Genomic DNA, 26,948 nt, shown 5'->3' on the forward strand with positions numbered 1-26,948 from the left:
AATATTTGTTCATATCGACCGATCTATGTGTTTAAATATCAGCTTAAAACCAATCAGTCATGTCCTTTTACATACTAAGAGCTCCTTTTGTCAAAAACATATTCGAAACGGTTACATTTCCTACGTTTTTTTTTATTTACTTTTATGAAATATTTACTTAACAAATTGCACCTTAAACTATTAGAGTTGTAACCCACTTGCAAAAAATGTACAAAATGTTCAATATTGGCATTTAAACATTTCGTCTGAGAATTATATTTGTTGATATTTGTGATTGTTTAAATACAAATAATAATAAAAATATATTGAAAGAAGTTTACACTAAAATATAAATAACTTTAAATATACAAATAGTTTGACATAAGTGAATTATTTTTTATTTTATTTATTAAATGTACGTCATTTCATTTCGCTGTTAAAATGTCTAAAGATTTTTTTATTACAGAAACTATTGTTTTTGTTGCGTTTAAATATTAAAAAAATCGTAACTATATTATATTATTTTATGCAAATTTTAATTTACATGTATCAAAAAAAATCCAAAGCTAAACGTCTATAAAATGTATAATGTCGATTCTTTTTGATCACAGATGCAAAGTTGTGACTTAAATTTATAATTTACAAGAAGTATATAAAGTTTTATAAAACTAATTTAACGATTCATCGAATCTTAATATCTTATTAAAAATGGTAAGTAAGTGCAAGTGGGTTGCGACCCTAAATATTGCCTATTGCCTATCTAGTGTCCGTGGCCGTGTCCGTGACCGAACATGGGCAAAGCATTCTGTGGGGGCGGGGCTTCTGTGTTGTTGTTGTTATTATTGTTGGCCTCAGAGTTGCGATTCTCCAACTGTTGTTGCCACATCGTCGCGTAGAAACCGCTTTGTGCTAATAACGCTTCGTGACTGAAAACAATTTCATATATTCCATTGTAAAATCTCCAGGTTACCTAGCAATATTGAGTCTTATTTATAACTTAAATATAGTTCAAATTTATATGTCCATCTCATATGACATATAAGGTTATGAGGAGTTTAAAAAATTATCGTAATGCAAAAAAATTGCTGACACATCCAAGGATCGACATCAACTTAAGAGACATTTCCACTAATCTAAATATCGTATGTAATATCGTATATAAAGGTCAGTACTCACTTGCCCCTCTCAATGATCTCTCCCTCCTTGAGAACGAGGATCTCATCAGCGTGTATGATAGTGGACAGCCGATGTGCTATGATCAGTGTCGTCCGGTTTGCGCAAACGCGGGCCAGTGCAGCCTGTGACGTGATAAAGAAATATTTAATTACTAGTTCCGTTATCCTATTCAGGCAAAGAATCGAATTTTACCTAACTCGTTAAAATCGACTCTGCCGTTAAGACTTTAGGCGACCGCAATGGACATTCGCGTACAGTCAGGGACTTTCGCGGTGTTCCACTTACAGAAAAAAAGCTTCTTCCTTACAACAAAATAAACTCCGCTATTTTTTACAGATTAACCAATTGGAAACTCATTAGGTACCAGTGAGTTGCGCAAACGATGACATTGACATGCGGCGCTTTATTGTTTGTCGTTTTCACGTCGTCATCCCAATGAAACATTTAAAGGACTCCCGCTTTAATTTAAAGTGGAATACCGCCAGATTCCCCGATGTTACATAAAAATTGTTAAATGAGAAATAATAATAGTTATATATTCAGAGACCTGTATGTTCCTCTCCGTGTTGGTGTCGAGCGCAGAGGTGGCCTCGTCCAGCAGCACTATGGCGGGGTCCTTCAGCAGCGTACGCGCTATCGCTATCCTCTGCTTCTCGCCGCCGCTCAGGCGCAGCCCTCTCTCTCCCACCTGTTCATTGTTACACAACAATGAAGAAGATAACAATAATATCAGACCATCCAAAAAAACAAGCAAAGCAAGAGTACGAATCCAATGACACTAGACTCGTCGAAAACATAAAAAATTATTTTTCGGAGGTTACCTGAGTATCGTAAGCGTCTGGGAATGTTAGGATCCTGTCGTGAATGTCAGCATTCTTGGCGGCAGCTATGACGTCAGAGGTCGGCGCGTTTAGTCGTCCATATTGGATGTTGTATCTAAAACAATATTTACTATTAAATAACTCATAATATATACTGAAAATAAAATATAGAATCCATAACAAATATTTCTACTTTATTTGTTATATTATGTATTTATTATTAAACTACAAAAAGTGCTACTCCATCTTAGAAATTGATTAAAGGTAGGCAAGGCATCTGCATTTGCGGATTTCCATTGGCAGCAGTCGATTCGCTATTTCGGCGAAATTATATTGCGAGAAACTTGCTCGTTTGCTTCCTTATAATAAAAAAATCATACCTGACAGTGTTATTAAAGAGCACAGTATCCTGGGGCACGACACCGATGTTCCTGCGCAGCGAGGCCTGCGTGACGCTGCGCACGTCCTGTCCGTCCACCAGCACCGCGCCCTCGTTCACATCGTAGAAGCGGAACAGCAGTCGCATTACTGTCGATTTACCTGCACCACTTGGTCCTACCTGAAGACATATACGCTCTTATTGTGGCTTTATATGATTAATTCTCTTTAAAAGACAGATATATAATCTTACTAATATTATAAATATGAATATTTAGATGGATGGATGTTTGTTAGAAGGCATGTCCGGAACCGGCGCATGTATCTCTCTGATATTTGGCATAGACGTAGAACGTAGTCTGGAAGAACACATAGACTACTAATTTCGTTCTTTTTTATTTGCGGTTGGAGTCGCGGTCGACAGCTAGTGATTTAATACAGCAGCAATGAAATGTCAAGGTCACTTTACTTCCGATGGGAGCTGAGACTAAGAAACTATGGCAAGGAGATATCTTGCTGACGATGTAGAAGTGCAATTAAGACAAAAATAAAATAATAAATGATCAATGCAATAATACATAATTGGTGCAATAAGTAATGTCATTAGTGTTTATATAGATGTAATACGTAACAAGCAAATAACAACGATGAGCATACGATGGAAACGACATGAGATCTAGTCAGAAAACCAGAAATGAGCAAACGAGCGAAGCGAGTCCTATAATGGCATATTAAAAAATATATAATTGCAACTCAAGAGCTTGTGAATGAAAAAACAAAAGAAAGTAAACAAAAACAATCTGACTACGATGGCTAAAATGAATTAAAACGAGAGAATATTCTCGAATATGTTATAAGCAGGTCGACCAGAAAGCATTAGAAGCAAATTTACAATTATTTACAATGGCAACACTAGTAAAAAAAATAGACCAATGCGACAGTAGATCCTGGTGCGACGCGGAAGCTGACGTTGCTGAGGACGAGCCGCTCGGGTCCGTAGCCGAAGCTGACGTGCTTGAACTCGACACCGCCGCGCCGCACCGCCAGCTCGGGCGCACCCGGCGCGTCACACACGTCCGAGTCTACGCGCATCAGCTCGAACATGTTCTCCATGTCCACGAAGTTCTTTTGGATAGCTCTACGGACCAACATCAGTCAACCGATCACGATGAGTATGATTCGTTTTGATCCAACGTAAGATTTTAAACAGAGAAAAGTCACAAGGGTATAAAATAAGGGAGTTTTTAAAAGAGTTTTAGTGAAAACTGTTCCGATTGTCTATTGTAATAACTACTAGCATACTCAAAAAAGAATAAAAAGAGTACTGAAACTCGAAAAGCATAATAGAGTTTAGCTATCGCTCATAGCTCCCGATATTACGACGAAATACTAACATCTTTACAACTGTGAGGTCAAGACACTATCGATTCGTTCATTAACCGATTAAAAGTCTGTAATTGTGAATCATAAAACCAGTTTAATATGTCAAGTTCCCTGATTAATTAAAAAAGGTGAATAAAAATATATAACACAATAAGATAAAAATTAATTACAGTTGTAGTACAAATTAGTTCATAAGTAAAGTAATTATAGTGTCAAGATGTTAGTATAATTGAATAAAATAAGAGTCATGCCTTACAATGAGGCAGAGATAAAGCACAAGTCGTTTGTGATATACAATTTTGTAGAGTATATATATTCTTCTATTTTCGGTGCAATAATATGTATTTCTTACTCTTTTTTATTTAAGAAAATTCTTCAAAAGAAAAGAGACAGATATATCTAAGTTTGGTACTTTTAAGATTATTGGAGATTTACTAGCCAATATCTATACATATTAATAAATTAGGTAGTCTGTGTGTATTATCGAGAAAAAAAACTTATTTTATACACGTGGTATATGTGTGATGCTTATAACGAAACAAATTTTTTGTCTGTCTCGCGTTTGTTCCGGGTAATCTCCGAAGCGGTTGGACCGATTTTGACGGGTTTTTGACGGGGAGGTAGCTGACGCATGCAGGTATGTTATAGGCTACTTTTTTTTTAATTCTATAAGAAATATCGATATGGGAACGAAGTTTTTCCACTCACCTATAATAAGTGCCGAACCAGTTAAGCGGTACGTACAATTGTACGATATAAGAAGCGAACAGTACGTAATCACCGACTGTCAACTCATAAGTTTTGACCACCATGTAAACAGCCAAAAGCGACCCAGCCAATAGACCTGGAAAATATATCTTCGTTATCTTAGAACTAAGTTGAAACCAACAGATTTTTTTTTTAATCTTACTAATATTATAAATACGAATGTTTAGATGGATGGATGTATGTATGAATGGATGGATGTTTGTTTGAAGGTATCTTCAGAACAGCCCAACGTGTCTTGATGAAATTTGGCACAGATGTAGAACATAGTCTGGAAGAAGATTTCTCTCGGACAGAGTCGCGGGCGACAGCTAGTTAGGAACAAAAAAAAGTGCAGTCAAAGTATCTAAATTAAGTGAAATAAAAAATATTTATCACTAACCTCCACAAATTATAATATTTTGCAACGTATTTAACATGTTTAAAGTTATTAGGGATTTGAATTCTTCTCTCTAAAAAAAAAAACATAATTATTATAAACACGATATTCTAAATTATTCAAGAACTCTATTTTTTTTCTATATTCCATTCATCTCTATGTTAGCTTTTGTTTTCTACGAGATCTTGGTACTTTAATCGATCGAAGAATACGGGATCAAAACTATTCCGAATATTACATTTAAAGCCATTAAATGACTTACTTGATAATTAACAATCGCTTCTCTATAGGACACAACCTCGTACCCTTCCGCGCCGTAGTATTTCACAGTTTCGTAATTCAAGAGGGAATCAACAGAGCGCGCTTTCTGTTCGTTATCGGCCAAGTTCATTCGCCGCTGGAACTTCGTACGCCATTCCGTCACCATTATTGTCACAACTAAAAAAAAAATAGCAATATATTGTGAATTTCTGAGACTAAAAACACCTTTTAAAACATATTGTTATCTCTGTTTGATCTCAGAAACCGACGTTAAGTGATTTAATTTAAATTTGTACCTAATAATTCTAGTATCAATCAAAATCGATATGATTAAATAATTTAATGAAATTGAAGCATCATCATGATTAGCTTTTGCCTGTTCTGTGCTATAAAAATTGCCGCATAATAATGAATGAGCAATATATTAATTTGAAAAAAAAATACCTACCAATATAAAGTACCATAGTGGAGAATACAATAAGTCCGAACCAAACATTGAATTGTGTGATGAAGTACACAACAGCGACCACAATATCAACAAGAGTTGGTGTTATAGAGAACAAAATGTATGAGAGGAGATTGTCTATGGAATCCGTGCCTCGGTCCATCACTCGCAGCACTTCGCCGGTCTTGCGAGATAAGTGCCATTTCAGAGGCAAATCGTGAAGATGCCTGAAAAGCTCTAGCTGAAATAAAATTATTTTCATTAAGATTTAATAAAGTAGGTAAATTTAAATTTCTATCACATAAACCCTAAAGGCGTTGGATTCTCGAGGGATAAGCACTTGACTTGTTTGATTATGGCCTTATCACACCTAAACTAGCGTAGTCTACGAGTCCCTCAGTAGGGATTTATAGTGTGCTGACGATGAAACAGATAATTTTTGTAGTAATTGTTACAAATTGTAAAAAAAAAGGATATCATTAAGAAACTTTTTTAATTTAATACAATTGTTCTGTTAATTATCTGGCATATCATCATGAGCTGCATTTAACACAAATCGCATTACACATGGCTGAATAATTAACAGACAATGAATGACGAGGTTATTGTTTAGACTCATCTTATCGCATATGTTCAGGATACGTTAAAGTAGTAATAAATGAATATCAATAACAATACGTCATCCTCGATGTCAATTATTTATCTTACAATTATAAATGCGAATATTTGGATGGATGGATGTTTGTTTGTAGGTATCTCCAGAACGGCTGTATGAATAAAGCTGAAATTTGACACATACATATTGAACATAGTCTGGAAGGCTACTTATTTAGTGTTTTCCATGTTACAAGGACGGAGTCGCGGACGACAGCTAGATAACTATAATTCATTTATCATGGCGGCTCTTAACTTCACGCAACACGACTTTAGGTATAGCCAAAGGCCTAGAGCCGCCAATATATTTGAAAAGTGTTATATCATAAATGCGTGACTTCAATACATTTTCAATCACCGCGTACATGTCAAAGGAATTTTGCCATATTTAGGAGACATACGTGACGATGTCAGGAACGATAAGACTATATACAAATTGTTTATACTGTGATAACATTTATTTACACACGTTCAGTGATATCCGTGGGTGTTGTAACAACTTTCTATCTTAAATGTTTACGAAATAATTCACCGTATCATTTTAATCAATGAACTCAATATTATGTAACCTTAATTAACAAGTTATTTTGTTACAGCTACACTTAAATATGTAAATTATCTCTTATTACATGCTCGTGGTTTTAAGGAAATACATGAGATATCAGGTGACCCAGTAAATAAACCTTAAGACGACATATCAACACAGACAGATCAAGGATGCGAGGTAATCGCGCACCCGCCAAAGTTGAACTATCGTGGTTTTGCATTTTTAAACTAATATATATATCATATCTTACTTACTTAATTCGACATAGATGTAGAACATAGTCTGGAAGAACACGTTGGCTACTAATTATGTTTTTTTTTAACTTCGCACAGACAGAATCGAAGGCGACAGCTATATGCATAATATCATTATCGTATATTTAAAATCTTTAAAATTTCTATGACCTAAAATGAAATATATCAAAACACAGTAACACGCTGGTTATTTAAATCGATCTTTATATTAATTCGGTCCAGTCCGTAATTATCAAAACATAACTGCAATCACGCATTTTAATGCAGATTAAAAACAACGTGATAAGGTTAAAGGTTAGTGGAATGGCGGTTTAAAGTCCGGAAAAAAAGATAAATAATATGGTATGTTATTACTAATTTTGTCTAGAAATTTGAATACCTAAAGATTTTTTTTATCTCGAAACTCGCTTGTATTGAGTACCTCCAAAGATAACACATATTTTGCTCATATTTTAAACATTTAAACTGTTAGGAAGAAAATCCGACACTGTGCCGGTGTACTGGCGCAACGCGCCTTACTAAAACGTCTCCAAAAAACATAGTACTTGTACCACCACTCTTTGCCAATGCATCTAATATTTGTAACAGCGAGGTCGATGTCAATCAGTAGTACTATTAAGATAAGCCACAATTAGCAAACCATGCATGATTTAAAAGATGTAAAAAAATCTGATAAGATTAACAAAAATACGTGACATAATTTACACAACTAATGAAATTGGAGTAACCGCATGTAATGTCGAAAAAAAATTATATATATCGTAAACATAATTGCATGGCTTTTAACGGAAATCATATTTTAAAAAAATCTGTTTGTTCCGGGTAATCTCCGAAACAGTGGGACTTTCACTGGAAAATAGCTTATATGTGTAAGAGTAATTTGGCACATTTTTATAATTCAGAGCTGACGCAGTTGAGGGCGAGTGCTATGTATTGCAAATATCGCAATATCCATTGATGCTACATTATATCGTACAATGATAGTTTGCTATACGGGATTCACTTTCCTATTTCTCGTATCATGCAGTTAAAGAATTAAATTCGCTGCCCACGTGAGATTCTTTGATATCTATTTTATTCTACTACTATTCTCTATCCGACTCTAGCCAGGCAGTTTAACTTAGCTGTTCATGCTACTTATCCTATGAGTAAATTTCAGTCTTACCTGCAGCTCTCTTGTGGTGTACTGTTGCACTTTAATCCATAGAAATGATCGGAGATTATTCAAGAATCCCATACCCCCAGTGCCGCCGCCTTGCAGAAACTTGAAGAACACATATATCACGACCAGATCCCATCGATACGACTGGGGCACTGCCAAACTATCCACTGGAATACAAAATGTATACCTTAACATCGACCTTAAATCGACTTCCTGACATGTTAACAATCATCATCTTCCTGTTCTATTCCATCATGAGGTTCGGCATTGTAAATACACTTCCATACTTCTCCAACAGCAGTAATCTAAAGTTACTGCCCTTATGTACACTTCACACAATTAATCCATACTTTCTTCGGTCTTCCTCTATCTTTCCTTTACATACCACGCTGGGTAAATTAACAATGTCTCATTTCCAGGGTTCCGTACCTCGAAAGGAAAAACACGGAACCCTTATAGGATCACTTTGTTGTCCGTCCGTCTATCAAGACCCTTTTTTAAATACATATGTCTAGTTTACGGTTTTAAAACAATACTCTTCTATCCATTTCCCAGAGATTACAATGAAACTGGGAATAGGCTTGAATTCATCAATGTATTTCTTAATTTGTATTCGCATAACTATCTAGTGTAGTGTGTGTGTGTAATTTTTTAAATTTCTTATCCATTTTATTGCAACAGATAATATTATCAGAAGTAATAACAAAGAATTCGTTATTTGTATTAAATATTTTCATGAGAAGTTCCGTGTTTTATCGCAACAGTCTAAATAATTAAGTTCAAGATATAAGTAATGAATGCTTTGCATTGATCATTAACAATCAAGTCTATAGAAACATGACTAACGTTATGCTGGTCTATTATTATACTAGTACTTAGGTCCTTCATATACAAAGCAATGCAATCTTCGCGCAAATCATTGACATCTCTCATCGACAAAACCAGTCCCTCGCAACCTATTTATCAAGATCATCGTGAGAAAATTCACTGTAATTTTTTAAAGATGGCGAAGCAAATCTATAATCGCGTGCTACGCGATTCTCGCAAAACAACCATACTTTACTTTCAAAGATTTACGTTGCCTTGTACAAAGAGCCTTAGCCTTAAGGCTTCTCAGATTGAACCTACACTAAGAAACTTAGCGACTCATAAATTACAGAGTTCGGAAGTTTGTGGTCCCTGGATTATTTCATTTCATATTACTATCTTACTATAGTGCAAGAAAGAAATATGACAGCGTGAACGTACATAATTAAATTATAAAACTGTAAATATCTGACCAAATTTTAAATACAGGAGACCTAATGGGAATAAGCAAAAATAATTATAGCTAAAAAAGCGGTACATACCTATTTTCTTATTATAAATGGGTACATAAAGGTTGATAGCTCGTCCAGCGACCAAGGCCAGTATACATATCATCACGTAGAACTGCAGCTGCAGAGATTTGCGCGGCCACAGAAACGGCAGAAGCGTACGCAGCTTGCCGAATACATTGCGGAACGTCGATCTGTTGTCGTCCTGCGAGTATGGATAGTAAATCATTTATCGTACGATCCACTACATCTCGATAGCATAGTAATACCTTCTTAATATCTTTCTCACTCGATACTACAATTATATAATTTTGATAAGGACATGACATCTTAACCTATAAGTTGTGATACATAATCTGTGTTTCTTTTTTCTTCTAAAGATTCGTCTTTATTGAGCAAAGAGTTTCAATATGTTACAGTTATAAAATTGCATATTATAATGATGACGAAATTCAATTAAAATAATTATAATTTACTTTATTCATGTTAAATAAATAAAGGCAAATATTTTTTCCAATTTTATATTAATCCTATTTTTTTTATCATTATATAATTAATAAATTTAATGAAATATGCAGAGGAATTGACACCGGAAACGTGAAATACCGACGAAAATAAAATACACTTTAAAAACCGTAAATTAGCTTAAACAAAAATGGTAATCTTTCAAAAGTTTACCCGTTTTTCTTGGGGATTATAATGTATCAATTGTAGAGAATACAATCTTGATTATGGCGTACAAACATTTTATAATTTATTTATTTAACAGTCACAACTGATAGCCTGTTCTTAATAAGGCTTCTGTAGTATTTAACATATGAATTACATAATTAAGATAGAATGCGTGATTGTAGGAACATTACAAGATATGCGTAAAAGACGAGAAAAGAGGGAGAAAGCGATATTTTTTTTGTTTATAATAAAAATGGATGTAAATGAAATTTGTAAACAAAATATTACAATATGTTTTTATAACACTATTAATAAAATTTGTCCCTTTATATACAAAGTATAATACTATTCTAAAAAAATTTATTTAAAAGATAGTACATACCCTGGGCGGAATATTGCGCTGAATACCATTATCATTATCTAGATATTCAAATGGATGCTGAATGCCTGGAGCTTTCATTCCAAGAATAAACATGATCATACATGAAACATATCTTCCAACAAATAGAGACATCTCCAAACGATCTTGTAAACTGAAAAAAATACATAAGACTAATTTTGCCGCACTGTTTTTTTGGGGAATTACGTGTAAAACAACGCTAATGCCATTGCTGACTACAGAATGAAATAAGAGTCATGTGTTTAGCAATTTAATAGTAATAATTGTTTAGAGTCAAGATTTACCTTCAAAAATATTAATAATTTATCTTCTTTTACTTCACTTAAAAATGTATTTAAATTTGAATAAATTACAATAATTATATATACAAACAGATTCTTACTCTCTGAGATGCCACCACCATCCTTTCTTATTAAGATTCAAGAATGATAAGTTTTCTGACACAAATATCATAGCCCAAAAAATAAGTAGCACAAATCCATGGGCTCTGGGAGGTAGAGATGGTAACAGGTAACTTCTTTCTAATACCGCTAAATAAGCTGATAACGGAAACACAACTAAGGTAACCACTAAAGCTAAAATCTGAAACCAACAAAAAAGTTTTAAATCTCACTCACAACAGCAAGAGAGAGAGAGAGATAAAGATATAAGGAAAGTTAAGAGATAGTAAGAAGACATACTAAAAAAAAGTAGTAACATTATTACAGCTTACCATATAACCATAAATATGCCCTCCTTTAAAAACAAATGCTTGTAAAAGGAATCTTATCACAGCTAAAACAGGTATAAATAAAGTGAAAAACAACTGTACAGCAAACCACTTTGATGGTCTGATATCAACCACTTCCATAGCATATCTGAAAGAAAAATATACTTTTATAAATTGTCAAATTAGAGGATAAACTAAATTTGCATATAAGCCTAATAAATTTACTGTGATTTTATTTAATTGCGTTTATCTATGTTGGTATCTCTTTTAAGAAAAAACATAACGATAATCAATCATTAAGCAATTGGCCATTGATTATTTTATGGGGGTCAAGAAAATCTATAAATACCCTTATCTTGGAGAATAATAAAGAAGAGATAATACCCACTTTATTTTGTATTATGTAAAAAAAAATTGGTCATGTCAGTCTCATATTACTTTTGGTGTAATGATTCATTTCTAACACACATATAGTTGAAATCATTACATACCATCAAGGGTTATAATATATCATAACATAAAGAGAATGAAAGTATTGACTATGCTTATGTATCTGTATTTTAGCAATACAATTTAACGTTATATGGTTCAGTATAAGGTTCTGTAAATCGTATAATTTAAAAACACAATTTTCAAGACTAACCGTTTATACATAACTATTTGGAACGTGCCAAACGCGAGTAGAAATCCTCCAATGAAAACGGCAGAAGCCGTTTCCATAAAGCATTGCGATATTCCATGATCCACCCAAATTTCAGTCAAGGTCACGTTTGGTGGACAGTACTCCATTGCGCCGACAAACCTGGAAGTTTCACAATACTACACAATTCTTACTCAATTTGCATTGTCTCCATTCCAATACAAAAATTTTTGTTTTACTACGAGAGTAATTTGAATTGCAATTTGTCGCGATTTTAAAAACGTTTTGCATACGGAAGGAACCGAAAACGCTTGTAACGTTTATACATACACGCAGTGAGTTGCCGTGCGCCAATCAAGTATATATTAAACTATACGTATTATTATAACATGTAGCACCACAACCGACACGTTTGATAAGTAAAAATGATATAATGTTATCAAAATATCATAATCACGGTTTAATTAATATCTGACATATGACAGCTTTTTAACATCAACAAGAATCTCTGACAGATGACAGATAAGCAGAATGACATTATTTCTGTCAACTGTCACTGTCTCACTTGTATTTTGTCTACAGATTGTATATGTAGATATGTATTTATTGTTATCATTGGTGAAAGATTTACTTTCTGATTTTACTAAAACTAAAAAAAAATAATACCTCTTATAATAAATTCGATAAGTTCAGAGTAAAGGCATGAAATATTACAATTTACATAATCAAAAATATAAGATCGACCAACGTTGAATGCATAAAAGTGGATATAGATAAAGAATTTAATTATTCCGTTTAGGAATTTGTAGAAAAGACAGTGAGAAATTTTGTTTTGCTGCATTTTGAACTATCTTTTCGTTAAACCTCACAATAAAATTAAAAAGAATTTACTTTTCCTAAATTACCTTCGTATGATTTATTCTGTACCAGTTCAGTGTTGTGTGTTTAAAATATTATTACCCAAAAGCCAAAAGAGTTTTTCTGTGTGATGAAAGTCAATGAAGTGAAGTGACGGATCGTAGACGGGTGATGGCGGATTTAGTCGGTCGTTTTAGTTATCGTGTTTTTCTAATATGTTTATATTCGTGAATAAGGCGAAATAGTTATATCTCGTAATTAATTCAAATGATTTTCCTTAAGAGTTACTCCGTGCGCCCTTATGTACAATTTACATTATTATGAGAATGGATTTAACCCAATCCTCATCAACAAATGGTGTAATAAAGCTGTGAGCAGTCGTCATGTGAAGAAGGTTATGACTTTAATTTGGAAGTTTAGTCAGTGTTAAAAACGTGTTTTTGTTGTGAACGAGTGGCGCGTATTTCTCTGGTAAAGAAGATAAATTAGTATCAAAATGGCGGACCTCGAAGCAGTACTGGCCGACGTCAGCTACTTGATGGCAATGGAGAAGTCAAAATGCACCCCTGCTGCCAGAGCAAGCAAAAAGATCATATTACCAGATCCAAGGTAATACCGCCCCTCTGTATGCGACCCCTTGTTAAATGTCAATGTTTACACTTCAACACTACCTCGACTTGTTTACAAAAGTCATCATCTTATTAGATGTTTGTTTCTTCTATAACGTTTCCCTTATTATGTATAAAGTGACGAAAACTTATGAAGTAATTATGAATGCAGCAATTTCTAAGAAAAATAAACTGACATGTCTGATAATAAAGATAGTGAGCAAAAAATGAGATCATAGGAAAATATACCTTTTTTTAAATTGTATTAATGTATTCTTTAATAAAAATACAAACAATTATAGATTCTGCACTTAAAATAAAAATAAAAACTTTAATGTACTTTTACTACAATTTTTCCTTTATCATAGACACAAAAAAAAACAGTAATATATTTTAACAAATTATTGAATTCAATAACCAAAGCAATTGTTTATTAGTTTAATATTTTAAGCGAAAACTTTAAAAAAATTGTGCAAAATGATGCACATGAAATTTGACACAAAGTTAATGCGAAGAAGAAATATGTAAACCTATATTTATTTATTACCCCTAAATAAGGATAGGCTCCGAGCCCCTCGGTGGGGACATATAGTGAGCTAATAATGATGATATTTATTTAAAATAAAAAAATCTTTATTATGGTAGAATATTGACCAATGGGCGGTTGCCCACATCTTGTGGACACAGATTTAATTACATGGTGGGTAAAAAAATTAATTGTTTTATTTGCTAAGAAACAATTGGCAGCTTTCACTATTTTAATACATTGTCTAATCCTACTAAACCTATTATTTTTTATGGTTATTACTCCATTAAGAAACTTTGTCTAAAATTATAAGATGCTTTGCTGAACAATGCATAAACAAGGAAATGAGATTGTTTAAAACAATTGTAGTCAAGATGTATTCCATTTGGTGTATTATTTAATGCCATATTTTAAAATGAACAAACATTGACCTGTGCCACTGCAAGCCTCTACAAATTTACCTATTGGACAAAAATAGTTTGAGAGAACTTATAAGACACTCTTTTCATTAAATGTGTCAAATAGCCCTCATATCACTTCTAGTTTCTTATGTTTGTTCCTTAAAATCTAATAGGAATTTTACCGAAAAGATTATAGCTTGGTAATTATTCAATAATTATAAACATAAGGATAAAAGCTATTATGTATTTGTTTTCTGGTATTTATAATAATTAAATATGAATATGAATTAATAAGGAAAGATATTTAATGAGGGAAACTACTAAATAATTAATGATAATGGCAATGGCTACAACAAAAGTGGAAGAACAAAAAATGAATGGGTTCATTGTATAATAGAGGATATATGATGATATATAAAAAAGATTGAAGTCAGATTTGAATGTTGATAGAGATTTATAGAAAAGTAGTACTTATAGGCAAAATGAGAGGAAGTAGATGATGAATTAAAGATTTAGCATTTTTTACACATAAAAATAAGCTAATCTATCCATTGTTTATTATTACATTTATCTATTTATGCAAATCTTTTACAATACATCACCATCTTATACAATAAAATTCAAAATTAAGTAGTTTTGATGGGTGTTTAACATTTCGTTGCTTCATTCCATTAAATCAAAAAAATATTCCCATCATGCTGTTTAATTGGTTGGTCGACCAGTCCAGCGGCCTTTATGTATTGTATCTCAGGCCTCATATGGATACATTCTGTCCAATGGAAATTTATTAAAATACAAATTTGTCAGTTTGTTATATAATAATAATATTTATTTATTTACTTCAGGTAACATTTGATATACATATATGTATATGAAAATGATTGAATTCTTAAAAAAAAATCGTAGCTTTGTAATGATACATTCGTAAATCTAATTACTTATTTTTCACTTGCTGCCAGAGCCCTTACAGTTATTAAAAACAAACATTCGCAACACAATCGACCTAATTGTCTAGTGGTATCGGTGCGTTGAATAGCGCAGATATAATAGACGTGACACTTACTATATGTTTAGTATCCTGTTCCGACGGTCGCTATCGTATCGGGATCGCAGCGGGGGATAGATTCCTCAAGGTTCCCCGCTGTTAGGGATTAATCTCTTCTATGAACTAACCACATGCTTACACTCACATTAACACTGATACGAAAATGTGCTGGCTTGACAAGGGTGATTTTTTTCAGAGTACGTAAATAATATTCGCTCAATTATAGCCTAAATACTGGAGAGATTATGAAAGAGGTGTCATTTAATTTACTTAACCACCCGTATATAATACGCTATTTAAAATTTGCAGTTTTACCCACGTGTATTAAAATAATACGGGTAAAGATATTTATTAATTTAATATTAATCATCGTTAGTGTACATGTAAATTCCATTGAGGTTGATGTCATGGGCGTATGTAGGATTTTAGTAATAGCAACGAAAATGTATTTGATGCACGACTCGTTGAAGGATATAATACAGTCGGCGTGGCGCCACCGCCGTATGACTTTCGTATTTCTTTTAATATTTACACACAGATAAATTATGCTTCATGTTTTATACCAACAATTTTTCACCCACGATTTGTAGAGATTAAAGGAAAAAGAGATAAATACGGTAGTTAGAAATGTTACATCGTCATATTGTATCTAAGGAAAAAAATCTAGACATAAACCAATAAAGTACTATGCTATTAAACTGGACAAAATACCAAGATCTAGATCCAGACTATTGAATATCTTTACTTGTGATAACTTTTATATATTCTATTTTTGTTTCCATTAAGTTTTGCGACGTGCACTAGGAACTTGTGCGACTGGAAAACTCATCGAATATCGAGATGCTTTCTCAAAGGCGGGTATCAATATGTCATTTACATTCAGTGTGGAGCTGACTTTATAAAATAACATTCCGTAGAAGTTGTACGTCTCTTGAATTTCAAGTCCCCGATGCGAAGAATATTCAATCCGAACCAAATACTCTTGTGGATGTGCGCCATTTTAAACTTATTTTGTCGCAAACATCGACTTTTGCTTAGACTTTATAGACGAACTTGTAAAGTATCGTGTCCTTCGAAAACTTGCACTGCGAAGTGCTAAAAAGTTTCATATTTTGACCAATAGTCTGTAATTTATTAGTAGCTTTGGCGCGACGATATTTTTACGTTAGAATTTTGTTTGTTAAAGAGAAGAGATCCAGGCGATTGACCATTAATGTTCAAGAATGACTAGGGGATATTAAAACATTTTAAACATGAAAATACAATGTAAAACTTAATAACATTGTAGGGCATCAACTTAAAAAATGAAATGTATATACGACAATGTTGCGCCCTACATTGTTGTACTTTGCTTGATTATACAAAAAGCTATGAATATAACATGTGGTTAGTGTGACACTCGTGTAATATTTTATTTAGCGACATCACAAAACTCAGCCCGCACAGATGTTTACTAAAACCATTTGCTTTTAAAGGACATTAAAAATATTTGAACAGTTTTAATTTAAAATATAAACTAACCCATGTTAAGTGTTAATTGTGATAAATACCAAATGTTATATAATTATTTAACTTGATCATGGTCAAACCGCGACCGCGTAAGTCTGTAGTCTCTGCTTACCCCTCTGGTTACGGGCGTGAATGTTGTTAATCATAGTTGTTTGTAAAGCCGAGCATAACGTTAGGGAAAATAACCCTTATAAAACTTTGCTGCAGGAAGTGAATAAAAATAAGATAAAACAATGTATGGAATTTAAATTGGCTTCCGAGTTTCATAGACATTGTATTCAAATTAAAGCCTTTGTTTCTGTTGGGCGCTTTTACCTCGTCGCGTCGCTACCGCGGCCGCGTGGCTTATGTTATTTGCCTGGCTTGGCTTTTTTGCTATTTCAGAATAGTCCAATGCTTACGTAAAAATAATTGGCTTTATTTTCAAAATATGTTTTTAAAGCTTTTAAAATTGGTTCTCATTTATGAAAATAAACTTTTATTTGCCTAGTCAAGAAATTCATATATTTTAAATCACCCGTTACTCTGTTTAAATTTTACCTATGTGAGTTAACTCGATTTTTAGAAGTATATGCAAAAAATGAATCTGAACACCTTTTATAAATCAATCGATGAAAAATTACGACGAAAATATAACATAAATAAGGTTTCTTAGATTATGAAAAAAGCTTTTATTGACGGTACGTCAATATTTAAATAGCAAGGTTTATGAACGTTTTAATTAATACGGGAATTTCTAAAGATTTTTCCCCAAAGGAAATTTTTCTTAAGTATTAATTAACTCTTTGCTTTCCTTTTATTATAAATAACGGTGTGTTTACTTTAAAACAAACCTATAATGTTTTTATAAGTGACTATAGAAAATTAGGACATAAAAAACTAAAGATATATTGGTCCTCACGGTGGCGTAAGGATATCTCGTTTGTTTTTAAATTCTAAATTAAAAAAATAAACAGACTATTGTAAATAAAATTTGCGCTGATCAAATTGTCAGTCCCGAATTTATATGCAAAAAAAGATTGAAGTTTTCTAAAAGACACTTTTGAAACAGTGAAACAAACAAAAAAATTAAAAATTCTTCATTAACCAAAGTGTATTTCAAAGCATTGTCTGTCGTAAATGGTAATAGTGTCAGACAAGCATCCATTAAATACTTCCAGATACTATTCCTAAAGGAAGCTTACATTCCAAGTAATGAGGCGTCTTAACTAAAAGTTACGCTTTAGTCCTTTTTTCAACGGTAGTAATTGAATACCTTTAAAATTATCCTGTATAGAAAAGTGCTACAGTTTTACATCATGTAGAAATATTGTTCTTTGTTCTTTCACCAACTAGTACTAGTTATTTGCCCACTAAGGGTGTCTTTGTCTAGATTTATTATGAATTTTATGATGAACTAGCTGTCGCCCGAGACTCTGTCTACGCGGAATTAAAAAAACATAATTAGTAGCCTATGTGTTCTTCCAGGCTATAGTCTACTTCGATGAAAAATTTCAGCGAGATCCGTGTTGCTGTTCTGGACATACCTTCTAACAAACATCCATCCATCCATTCATCTAAATATTCGCATTTATATTATAATATTTGTAAGATCTACACTATGAGCCAACTGAGAATACCAGTAAGATCTGATATAACAAAATTAAATATATATTTTTTGCTATTTCTCTTTCATTTTAGTTGGTCTTTTCTCATAAAAACTGGCTATCATTTGTCACGAATATCACAATAGTTATGTAAAAATTCACAAACAAGTATCATACTAGCTTTCAATTTTTAGGCATCGTAAAAAAAATGTCGCAGAATATTCGATATAAAAAGTCTCGATGTTTGTCACATAGTAAACAAAACGATAAAACATTTTAACTTGCCTTTTTTATTTACTTGGATTCAACGAATTTGACATTGCGTACTAAGCATGGAATTGATTGTGAATTTATTCTGGCATAGTAAAAGATTTTAGTTTCTTTTTTATTTTTATAAAATTGTTAACATGATAATTTTTGTTACAGTGTAAGGAGTGTCATGCACAAATACATGGAGAAAAAGAATGAAGTAAATTTCGACAAAATATTTAATCAAGTCCTAGGTAAGTGATTTTTAACAATTCATTCCATTTAAAGAATCATTATTTATCTTTATTTTGGATAATATTTGACGTGTATTTTTCTTAAATAAGCAATACGATATTATTTGAAAATTATGTTAGTTTTAACACATTTATGTTATTTTAATAGAAATATTTTCTTAAGTAATTTTCCCGCCTAACGTATGTTAATCGTAACGTGACTTAAATGTTTTCATTGGTGCCCAAATCGACGATCAACATCACGTTGCTTCCTTACAAATATGTACTTAAGCGATGTTTAATATAACAATGTAACTAGGGTGGCATCGTTATAACGATTATGGTGGGTTTCCCATAATCCCAGTTTAAAATTTTAAAGCTATATCTGTTTTGTCAAAGATAATGACAGGGATGACGATATGTTTTAAACAGAAATTTTGATCTCAGAAACCAACGCTTATTTCGGTTACGGGTTTAACATAAATGTCAAAATAGATGATGTGAAATAAGTCATTGATTCTCGTTTTTTTTTCATCGTCCGTCAAAAAGTTGATGGCCGAGAAGTACTTGAGATGTCACTGGTTTGAAGGGTCGCGGTTTATTGTCTATGGACATCCCTAACCGTAACTATGATGTAATAAATACAACTTTATTACGTATCCAAAAAGTTAAAATCGATTTAACAAAACCTGGTTTTAATGGAAATTGTACAGTTGATATATAAGAGCACATAAACACTAATGGATCCATAACATTACTTCCTAGTAAAGTACTATCTGTCATATGTTTTTATTAATCGTTGCTCTAACGTCACGTGTTTGGTAGATAGTGTTACACGATAACATTTATGTCTGGTATGCTATATTAATGTATTTATAACATTTCACAAGTGCCTCTACTATTCATCTTACTAGTATTTTAGAATGACGTCATTAATAACAAAGGTTAAATTACATATTATTTTCTTTGTATCAAATCTTTATAATATATTGCGTATCCTAACTTAACTAACGGAGGTTTTTTAGTCCAAAATCTCCGTTTAAAACATATTATCGTCTCTGTTTTGTCAAAGGGAATGACAGGGATGTCGATATGTTTTATATAAAGATTTTGGTGTCAGAAAATCACGGTAATCGTGTTAAGTTGTTGTGACTTGTCAAATAGCGTTAAAGATTACACTTTTTATTTTCAATGGATCCTGAAACAACTAATATATTTAGTTATATTTAGAAAATATGAATAAGTTAAATGTTAAACAATATCGTGCTACAAAACGTTTCCCGAAGCCATGAAAACTGTTTTAATACTGTAAGCCAACTAGTCAAACAATTAATCCTAATCTCCCATTTTAAGAGTAAAGGATTGTGCAAGGCGTCCCACTCAAAGTACATTGTTTAGAGAAGGGGAATATTTCGACCGAGTCGCTAGTGACTTTCAAATGTCGTGTGGGCGGTTATTTGATGCCCTTATTATATGAATGGGCTAAAATGTTTATATAGAACAAAGCAGCTTTGTAGTTAAATTAGCCTTAGACGTTTTAAATGGATTAACAGTTATTACTTAAAAACTTTTTCTTCAAACGCACAAACACCTACTACATTGACTAAAAAAGTCGAGTAACTATAAGGGTGCCGTTTTATTCTATCCGAGGTACGGAATCCTAAAAAGAACTTTACATTTATCTCAGATTGCTCTGATTTTCAAAATGTTTAGAAATAAATTAGGATCATCGTAATTTTTTCAACCAAAAAAGAAAAAAAAACTAATATCGACAAGCAAAAGACAAGTTGAATTTTTAATTTAAAATATAAATTTTAAATTGTTACTTTGTTTTTGGTTTAGAAATTATATTCACGCCAAAGTTTTATATTTATTGCCTTTTCTCTGTTACCAATTAGCATTGTCTAAGATAGAAAAATTTCAAATATGGCGAAATTATTTGGCGATCTTATCATTAGTAAAGTCCATTGAATTTGTCCAGAAATAAAATGAACGAAGTAACAGAAGAGGCAACGACACAGCTTTTGCAAGTTGTGAGATTAATGAATTCGTCTGTGCAGACAGATGGCATTAATTTAAAAGAGAATAGTTCTTTTTTACATTCAGATGTCTATGTATCTGTAACATTGAAATATAAAAACTATCAAAGATTTTTTTTTAATTTCAATGATATATTTAGACGGGTTAAGAATAGTTCTTGCTGAAGAAGTAAATTTATTTCATTAAACATTTGAAAAATGGGGAAACGCGTCCATCAAAGCAAACTACTATTGAATAATTTTATAAACACGTATCAAAATGTTTGTTTTCCACGTTATGAAAATGTTATTAGATTCTCATATTCTATTTCCGTATTTCTCTTCAATGAACGCGACGAATGAATGAAACCACCTAAATGAATGGAATGTTCAAAATTTATGTAAAGAGGAAGTATATGAATGATAAACATTCATTATTGGTTTGTGTTTGAATTAAATAATTTACGAAATATTAGCTGTAACCCGCGACTTCATTCGCGCAGAATTAAATAAATTATTTAAATAGTAGGCTACGTGTTCTTCCAGACTATGTTCTACATATAATCTTAATTTCATCGAAATTCGTTTAGCCGTTCCGGAGATACCTTCAAACAAACATCCATCCATCTAAACATTCGCTTTTATAATATTACTAATTTAAGATTGTAAGATATTAGTAAGAAGTAAGATTCATCGAATTTCTTTGAGCTGTTCTTGCGATACCTTCTATCAAACAGCCATCCATCTAAAATATTAGGCTAAAAATGCAAATTAAAAAAAATCAAGATACAAAGATAAAAAAATTGTTGTAATAATTACTAACTATTCTCTTAATGATTCCATCTATTTTATCAAAGAGTACACTAATGTAATTTAAATGTATTGGAAGCGATGCAGCTTGTGTTGCAAGCGTCTGGATTACAGGCTTAAGATAATTACAAGCCTGAGTCTCGGAGGAGGGTCACTTCCTTGTCGAAATTTGTGTCACAAACAAGATTATACTAAACACGATGTCACACTAACCGACACGGATTTTAGTTGAAAACAAGTATGAATAATTTATCCCATAAGCATCATTCATACAGTCATTTTCCTTTGTTTCCAAATACATGTAATTTTACGTATCATAGTCCTGTCAAAATAATATGAAAAAATGTAGCTTCTTTTTTTAAATTCTTAACTAAACTATTTAAGTTTCTGTTGGTGTATATAAAAGGAGCAAAGGACTTGCATAAAAAAATAGTTCTTTTTTTTATTTCATAGATTATTTCAACGTGACAAGATTCCTATGCGATGCACGTTATACGTAATTACATTGTCTAATGTCTAGTATCTTTAGTATAAGCTGTCGCCTTTTTTATTTCACAAGGCGAAAACTCGAAAAGGTCTTTGACTTAGAAATTTCTAAAAGATGAATTATCTTATACGTTGACGGTAACTTAATCTTTCTCAATTACAGGATGATTCTTGAAAATTAAAAACCAAAATATTAAAAGGATTTACATTGGTAATAAGGTGGTAACACGTTTATGTAGATTTTGGTGACTTATTATTTTTTGGTATTACATTTGTATACCTAATTATAGTTTCTTTAGTATGTATAGGTAGCGAACTTTAAAAGAAATATATGTAATTGTTATATACCTCTTGCGTAATAAAATCGTTTTAAAAATATATTTTTTATGGTTTTTAAATTGTATGTTTGCTTTACTGTTGGAATAATATCAGTTAATTGATTATCTAGTCTAGTACATAGAGTTAATCAGTGCGCGGTATCTCAGCTCAATGGAAGCGCATCGTATTGTTCACGCAAGACACAGATTATTACCGTCCCGTAGACAATTTGTTTTAATCATGTTGGCGCAACAATAATTTCCTTTCCTCGTTTATTTTCTCATCTGCCTTACTATACGCGATAATGTAATATGAAACATGAAACAGTTCATTTGAAGCAAAAGCTTATTTTATTTTAATGAAATACCTGCACTAAGGGATTGCTAAATTAACTCTTTGATGACTGTGAGACAGTTGATGTAGATGTTAATCAAAGAAACAACCAAATTCTAGTACATCTTAGTAGAGTTAGGAAGAAAATCCAACACTGTGCCGATGTATCAGCGCAACATTAGCCTTATTATCAATGCTTATGTCCCCTCACCAATCGATCTACCACTTGTCTTGGTAACGAAAGCATTCGCCCCTAATGATTCTAACTAGTAATGTTTAAATGTAGTAATTGTTTGCATGAACGCTTTACGGTCATTTAACTTGAATATTGCGGTTGATATCATGTGTAGCAAGTTCGCTAGCGGCATCGATAAAGTTATAGTGTATAGGTTTGCAATCAAGTAAAGTTACCGTAGTGGTTATATTCAAACTCCGACACAATGTTTGCATCGTCAAAGTTGTGAACAGAGTGCTTTGGTGGAAGTCATATAGACCAAACTGGACTAAATTTCATAACACCAGATTCTCTACAAGAAAAAAGTACGTGTGTTTAAATATACAAGTCTCGTTGTAGGTAATTAAGTTTTATTCAATTTTACATTAGCAATTTTCGTTTTGTTATGCAGGAGAAAATAAAAAGTCAAGAGCTTTCGTACGGTGTAAAGCTACTTGTAAGCGTGCAAATATTCCCACGCCTTTATCCAAGCCACAGCTTCATAATTAATACGCAAATTTGCATTTCATTTTGCATCTTTTTATTCCCTTAGCTTTCGCCCGCGACTCCGTCCGCGCGGCTTATAAAAATTCTTAATTAGTAGCCTATGTGTTTTTCCACGTTTAATCGAGATCCATGCAGCCATTCTGGACATACCTTCTAATAAATATCCTTCCATCCAAACATTCGCATTCATAATATTAGTAACATTGTTACTGTTAACACCATCCATAGATAATTGTGTTTTGTAAACAATCAAAATATCCTTTCAGAATAACCTTGTTTTGTAGTATAATAATATCTAGTAATAACATAATTTTTAGGAAGTAAAATGTCCGAAGTTTACCACCATTAAAGGCTACATGCAATCTTTGATTATTTTCATATATATTTTTTAAAATACACACTCAATCTTTAAAGATAATAGAAAACATCCAGTATCTTGTTGTACGTGTTACGCTTGTTTTCCAATACTCCCGGCGTAAAGCTATTTACTGCAAGTTGAAGTGGGACCGTCGTAAATTGCGTTTGTAACTCACTACGAGGGCTGATACAATGTATTTTGTACGACTAAACTTGTTTCTACCTGTACTCATAGTTATCTTGATTTATTGAAGCATTCTACAAAGATATAGAAAAACTAAAAACCACCAACGCATTTGTAGTATTTCTGGTGGTCTCTATTTGTCGTCATAACTCATTAAGTCCTTAAGATTACCTATGAAAGACATTTGATCACCCAATTAAACAATAACTAACTTTTGCTATATCAAGCTAAATAACTAAAAAAGGATAATAACAGAATAACCACCATGTATGTATGAGATTTGACGTGCCTTTGTTTATAGTAACTTTAGTATTAAAATATAATAAAGTTTACAACCCTATTTCCCTGGGTCATCGGACTATTACTTTCACAAACATACTATTATAAGATCCAAGTTTCAAAGCAATTTTCCTATATATTTTTTTAATAACTTGATGGCATTATTTCTGAATTTGATTAATGGTCTATAACCTCAAATGTTATAAGTTTGTCGCATTCGTATTTCATTAATAACGTAATAAATAGAACATTGTATAGTCTTCTTGTAATAGAAATATTAATCAGGTATTCAGTTGCTTTGAAAGGAAACATACTTATTGTCCAATGGCTTATACAAACTAATCGTATAGCATGTATTCAATATTGTTTGTAACTGATGAAGAATATGGCTTTTGATATATAAGGGGTCTACTATTTACTTACGTTATTTAGATTATATTTAATATATATTACTTAATTTTCATATCTAGTATATATAATACTTAAAATTTGATTTCCTTGAGACGTAAGTGAAGAGTGAACTTTGACTACCTAGGTAGACGTAAATGTAGTATGTATCAAATGTGCGTAAATATGCAGTTTGGTTGTAATATTTATAACATATCACTTGTCAGTAAAACGATTATAGGATTAAACAATAATAAAGTCAGATTTAATAACATCAATATTTTATTGCTAATGCAATGTGCGCAATAATATCGATTATCAGTGAATTTATGTTATTACGCCTTTTATAGTACACTATCAAAATGCTATTAGCAGACAAATGTATTTGAAAATTTAATACAAATATACGATAAAGTAAATTAAGTAAAGTTATAATGTGGATAGCGTATATTTTATTCAAATAGTGGCCAGTAATTCCTGTTGTCCTTAGGAATTCGTAGCATATGTTTAGCAAAGTAAGAGTTGTAGAGTAGAGTACAAAAGAAGTCAAAGAATGATGAAAAAAGAAAAGCCATTTACTTAAAAAAATAATTTGTCTCACACATGCTTGATACAGTTACAAATTTAATGATCTTGCTCCTTTTGTTATACGCAACAACATTCCTTACTTTAAGTAAAATAAATGGAGGGACAAAATTTAAACACGCTGTTCTTGAGAGACGTGTTTTTTCCTGAAAATTTTAGACGGGCAACGACTAAAAGCTGTGCGTTGTACGTAGGTGGGGCGGAGTACCCTCTCACTGAATAATTCCCCTCGCTTTACCTCTTAACGTCGCGGAGAAATACCTACTCTGTTAACTGCGGCGAAATGACTTATTTAAAATGTCTCTATTTAATATGAAAATTCTTTAAAGAAGTGCAATGAATTTAGTGTCTTTTTTATCTAATTTTTTGTCTCGAAAATAATTGCTATTTCTAGAAAAGACTTTTACCGACCAAATAGGTGACGTACTAAAAAATTATGAGTACCTGAAACCGACAAGAATGCATGTGTGAATGTGGAAGAGGTAAGCGAAGTGTACTAGGACCACAGAAATCAGGAATGTAATCTCTGACAACCCAGAGGTTTATTTTTGTGTGATATTGGTATATCTTTTTGACAAAACAATATTGTAGGGTTTCGTCTATTACCAAAATAACACGAAGTATTGTTTGAGGATGTATGTGAACATAAAATTACGTTTATACTAACTGTATATAATACTAACTGTATGTATACATCAAACAGTCAACTTTCTTTCCTCTTTGATCGCAAACATCCAAGGTCGCGTATGAGACACAAACAGTGTCGATTGTGTTGCTAAGAAAACAGTTTTATGCCTCGTCACTAAACAGCCGTGAATACTCTACGAAGTTCCTGTTCGCTGCCCTTGGCAACACTAATGATATCAAGAGCTCACGCTGGCAACATTAAATACCCTTAACTATAAATAGATACTTATTTCTTATAGATAGTTAACACAATAATCTTTTGAACAACTCTTTACTAAAGATTTGAGCCTAAATTGACGGATAGTCTGATCCTTAGATAGATAGATAGATAGATAAAGCCTTTATTCGCTGACAATTATTAAACTTAAAATTATTATACAATATTGACAAACTTATTTTCTAGTAATTAACCTATGTTAGATGTATGTTTAATCGATTTCCCAGCATCCCGTTGCGTGTCAGGTTGTCCCTTGACATAGGCCTCCCCTAGTCTCTTCCACCAGTCTGATCCTTAACTTGTATCATCTTTCTGTTGCAATGTGCCATGTGCTATCGTGGTAAAGCGTTACTTAATTCATAAAAGAATTATTTTTTTTTTCTTTAGATAGTAAATTTTATATAGCTACATATTAATCCGTAGGAAGTTGTAGCGACTGCGATGTTCTGACTAAATCTCTTTATACGGCCGCAAGCTGATAGTACTGCGAGCTTTAAAACTGCAATCTGTAGTCTTAATTAAAACTTATTTTAATTATTTTTTACGATCCGTTTGTAGCAACAACTTTGTACCAGCTCTATCGTAAAAGTTAATAATCACAATACTTTTT

At 32.3% G+C, this 26,948-nt stretch overlaps 2 protein-coding genes across 3 annotated transcripts in view; one reads left to right on the top strand and one right to left on the bottom strand.

Moving 5' to 3' along the window:
• Positions 1-496: 496 nt before the first annotated feature.
• Hmt-1 (ABC transporter ATP-binding protein/permease Hmt-1) lies at positions 497-12,446 on the bottom strand. The gene is made up of 17 exons (XM_013309685.1): positions 12,272-12,446; positions 11,945-12,103; positions 11,305-11,449; positions 10,975-11,174; positions 10,575-10,725; positions 9,554-9,725; positions 8,208-8,371; positions 5,591-5,828; positions 5,144-5,319; positions 4,885-4,954; positions 4,446-4,581; positions 3,285-3,492; positions 2,357-2,535; positions 1,977-2,091; positions 1,703-1,843; positions 1,156-1,277; positions 497-905 (listed from the first exon to the last, which is right to left on the bottom strand). The coding sequence occupies exons 2-17, from the start codon at positions 12,088-12,090 to the stop codon at positions 740-742; spliced, it is 2,529 nt and encodes an 842-aa protein (XP_013165139.1). The 5' UTR covers positions 12,091-12,103; positions 12,272-12,446; the 3' UTR covers positions 497-739.
• A 485-nt stretch (positions 12,447-12,931) lies between these two features.
• The window catches only part of Gprk1 (G protein-coupled receptor kinase 1), a 32,170-nt gene continuing 18,153 nt past the window's right edge, over positions 12,932-26,948 (top strand). For both annotated transcript variants that reach the window (XM_013309608.1, XM_013309610.1), the window contains exons 1-2: positions 12,932-13,408; positions 18,901-18,977. In XM_013309608.1, the coding sequence (XP_013165062.1) occupies positions 13,296-13,408; positions 18,901-18,977 (190 nt within the window). In that variant the 5' untranslated portion in view covers positions 12,932-13,295. The remainder of the gene's footprint in view (positions 13,409-18,900; positions 18,978-26,948) is intronic.

This window comes from Papilio xuthus, unplaced genomic scaffold, assembly GCF_000836235.2.
Source record: "Papilio xuthus unplaced genomic scaffold, Pxut_1.1 DF827777.1, whole genome shotgun sequence".
NCBI classification, from domain to species: domain Eukaryota; kingdom Metazoa; phylum Arthropoda; class Insecta; order Lepidoptera; family Papilionidae; genus Papilio; species Papilio xuthus.

Bases quoted from the DNA above. Each gene is read 5' to 3' on its own strand.
- Hmt-1 (XM_013309685.1), bottom strand. From the start codon at position 12,090: ATGGAGTACTGTCCACCAAACGTGACCTTGACTGAAATTTGGGTGGAT. The intron at 10,726-10,974 runs GTAAGAATCTGT...TATTTTTTTCAG, and splicing joins TGGTGGTGGCATCTCAGAGA to TTTACAAGATCGTTTGGAGA. The intron at 4,955-5,143 runs GTAAGTCATTTA...TTTTTTTTTTAG, and splicing joins AAGCGATTGTTAATTATCAA to AGAGAAGAATTCAAATCCCT.